The 3,333-nt window shown below is 34.8% G+C and overlaps 1 protein-coding gene across 1 annotated transcript; it reads left to right on the top strand.

The window, feature by feature from the left end:
* The first annotated feature begins 931 nt into the window (after positions 1-931).
* LOC111907690 (probable indole-3-pyruvate monooxygenase YUCCA5) lies at positions 932-2,908 on the top strand. The gene is made up of 3 exons (XM_023903508.3): positions 932-1,869; positions 1,978-2,349; positions 2,444-2,908. Exons 1-3 carry the CDS (start codon positions 988-990, stop codon positions 2,666-2,668), a joined length of 1,479 nt encoding a protein of 492 aa, XP_023759276.2. The 5' UTR covers positions 932-987; the 3' UTR covers positions 2,669-2,908.
* Positions 2,909-3,333: the final 425 nt, after the last annotated feature.

The following is a 3,333-nucleotide window of genomic DNA, read 5'->3' as shown; positions in this document are numbered from 1 at the left end:
TTAGTTATGAAATTCGGTTTTTTGGTTCTGTTAAGTTTAAACTTCATGTGACCAAAACTCGAACAAAAAACTAAATTCATAATTCGGTTTGGTCTCGAACCAAATTGAATATGGTTCGGTCTGAAATCGATTTCAGTTTGATTTGATTTTCAAGTTTTTCGGTTCCGGACCAAATAATTTTCATCCCTAATTATGTGGAATTTAATAAAATAGAAAAACTCATAAAATGACATATGAAAAATAAATTTATTCAAAATAACCATAAAATTATATTTTGCGAATTAAATGAAAGTGTGACAAGTGACAAAAAAAATATTTATTTATTAGAGAGGATTTGCCTTAGTCAAGTGAGTATAAAGATTAATATAAACAAAAATAGGAAGATATTTGATTTCTCATAAAATTATAATGTAAATTTACTTATTTTTCAACGATGAATATCATTTAAAAAAGCTTTATACGTTATCATTTACTACCCAGCAATATTCCTTTTGTTATTCCAACATTGTTGGGCACTAAAACTCACATAAAAGTAACTATCTTGACTCATTCGGTCATTAATTGGTTGATTCATATTATATTATTTATAATAGCTTAAATAAGTGACATTTATAAAACACTAAATCATATAATTATATGTGACATTATAAAACACATAATTATAAATTCATGTTGTCACATTTATAAAACACAAATAAATAGTTTCACATTAATCGAACCCAACTAGACCAACACCAAAAATACCTTATTTTACCCGCGCACTTATCAACACTCTTTCACATGAAACTTGTAAATAAACCACATACACTCACATATCCACATTGGAAGCATTAAAATAAACAATTAATTAAACCCCATAAGATCCAATTAAATCTAATACCACTATGATATATCGATCATATGATTGCAAACATAATTTAATATAAACTTTGATTATAATTATTATTGTGATAAATCTCAATATAAAATTTGGCTTATGATTTGAAAATGACCTTTCAAAGTGCATTAATTGACCTCCTACCCATACCTCATCTTTCATCCCCCGCCCCTTATATAAACATCTTCCCCTTCACCTCCTATTTCATTCCAACAACAATCATCTCATCTTCACTTCCAGCTTCCAAACTTACAAAAACTACTCCTCTTGTGATCATTCCTAACAAAACTTCAAAATCTTACCTTGCATACCAAAAAACTTTCAAGAAAATGTTTAGCTTTTCGGGTCAAAACGACTTCTGTGGTCGTCGATGTGTGTGGGTGAACGGCCCTGTTATAGTAGGGGCAGGACCATCAGGGCTAGCCGTATCTGCTTGCCTCAGGGAACAAGGCATTCCCTTTGTGGTCATTGAAAGATCGGACTGCATTGCCTCTTTATGGCAAAAACGTACCTATGATCGCCTAAAACTACACCTTCCGAAAAAATTCTGCCAGCTTCCGAAGCTACCCTTTCCCGAGGAATACCCTGAGTACCCAACCAAGAGACAATTCATCACCTATCTTGAGAACTATGTTGAGAAATTTGACATCAAACCGCAATTCAATGAGTGTGTGCAGTCTGCTAAGTACGATGAAGCCTGCCATCTCTGGCGGGTCGTGACCATTTCGACAAACGGGTCCAACCGCTCCGAGACTGAGTATATCTGCCAGATGCTTGTGGTGGCTTCCGGAGAAAATGCAGAAGGGGTAGTGCCGGAAATTGATGGACTACAAGATTTCTCCGGTGAAGTCATTCATGCAAAAGATTACAAGTCCGGCGAGAAATATGACGGAAAGAAAGTATTGGTTGTCGGGTGTGGAAATTCCGGGATGGAGGTTTCTCTAGACCTTTCAAATCACAATGCCAAGCCATCCATGGTGGTTCGAAGCTCGGTAAGCAATCTTGAAAAATCATTAAAACCCATAAAAAGATGGAATATATTTTCAAGAAAATCAATAACAATTAAAATTAACCATCTAATTCTTCTAATTTCTTTACAGGTTCATGTTTTGCCTCGAGAAATGATGGGAAAATCGACATTCGATATAGCCATGATGCTGATGAAATGGCTACCTCTATGGCTGGTTGATAAGCTTCTGCTAATCCTGGCATGGTTCATTCTCGGAAACATAGAAAATTACGGCATAAAGAGACCATCTTTAGGTCCATTAGAACTGAAAAACCACCATGGAAAAACTCCAGTTCTCGACATCGGTGCACTTGAGAAAATCCGAGCAGGCGAGATCACCGTCGTTCCTGGAGTCAAAAGATTTAACTGCACCTCCGTCGAGTTCGTTAATGGCGACACCCTTGATATCGATTCAGTTGTTTTAGCAACGGGGTATTGTAGCAATGTTCCCTACTGGCTTCAGGTGAGCAAATGCTTCCATTTCTGCTCTGTTGTTTCGCAAAAAGATTGAATTTTTCAGTTTGACTAATCGAATTTTGACTTTTTTTGATGAGCAGGAAACCGAGTTCTTTGCTAAAAATGGCTTCCCAAAGACACCATTTCCAAACGGGTGGAAGGGAAAGTGTGGATTATATGCAGCAGGATTCACAAGAAGAGGGCTTGCTGGTGCATCTGCTGACGCCATGAAAATTTCTCAAGATATTGGGAAAGTATGGAAGGAGGAATTAAATCAGAAAAAACTGAAAGTTCCTACGCATAGAAGATGCATCTCAACCTTCTAATTTTATCTAACAAAAATACTTAGAAAAACTAATATTTAACTGTGGGGTGTAAAAAATATATGTATATGTAAAAACAAGAAGGAAAGAGATAGAATAGAAGAGCAGCAGCCCTCGCCATAAAGCCCCCCCAAAAAAGATTAAAAAAAAAGGTAGAAAAATTTATGGGCATTTTGTATACTTAGGATGATGAGGCTAATTTTGTAATTTACATCTTTTTTTTAATATATAAGGAAATGTTGATGATTAAAATGCTTCTTTAGTACTTTATACTTTTTTCCACATGTTGAAGAGGTTCTATCACGAATACTTGCAACTTTTGTAACACTTGTCATGAGACTCAAGAACAAATAGTGTTATCATCTATGGGGAGATGATTGGTGATTTTTACAACCTTTCAATTCAAATTTCCAACAAAAAAAATCAGCAATGTACAATCATTACTGCACAAGGTATAACTTAGCATTGCACTTAGAAGATTAACGTATCAAATATAAAACTATTTTCTTATATGTTGAATGTTTTATATAGTTTGTAAAAAGTTATATCGATCTCTCATCGATCAATTATAGTGAAAATGGATTTCCAAGACGTAAGGTAACAAAGCTTTATGAGTTTATGTACACCCTTAAATTAAGGTTTTTGGATTCACTGAAATAGAAAGGCTA

This window comes from Lactuca sativa, chromosome 8, assembly GCF_002870075.4.
Source record: "Lactuca sativa cultivar Salinas chromosome 8, Lsat_Salinas_v11, whole genome shotgun sequence".
NCBI lineage: Eukaryota > Viridiplantae > Streptophyta > Magnoliopsida > Asterales > Asteraceae > Lactuca > Lactuca sativa.
Note: the sequence above shows the minus strand (reverse complement) of the source record. Positions and strands in the feature narration are given on the sequence as shown.

Bases quoted from the DNA above. Each gene is read 5' to 3' on its own strand.
- LOC111907690 (XM_023903508.3), top strand. From the start codon at position 988: ATGACCTTTCAAAGTGCATTAATTGACCTCCTACCCATACCTCATCTT. The intron at 1,870-1,977 runs GTAAGCAATCTT...ATTTCTTTACAG, and splicing joins CCATGGTGGTTCGAAGCTCG to GTTCATGTTTTGCCTCGAGA. The intron at 2,350-2,443 runs GTGAGCAAATGC...TTTGATGAGCAG, and splicing joins ATGTTCCCTACTGGCTTCAG to GAAACCGAGTTCTTTGCTAA.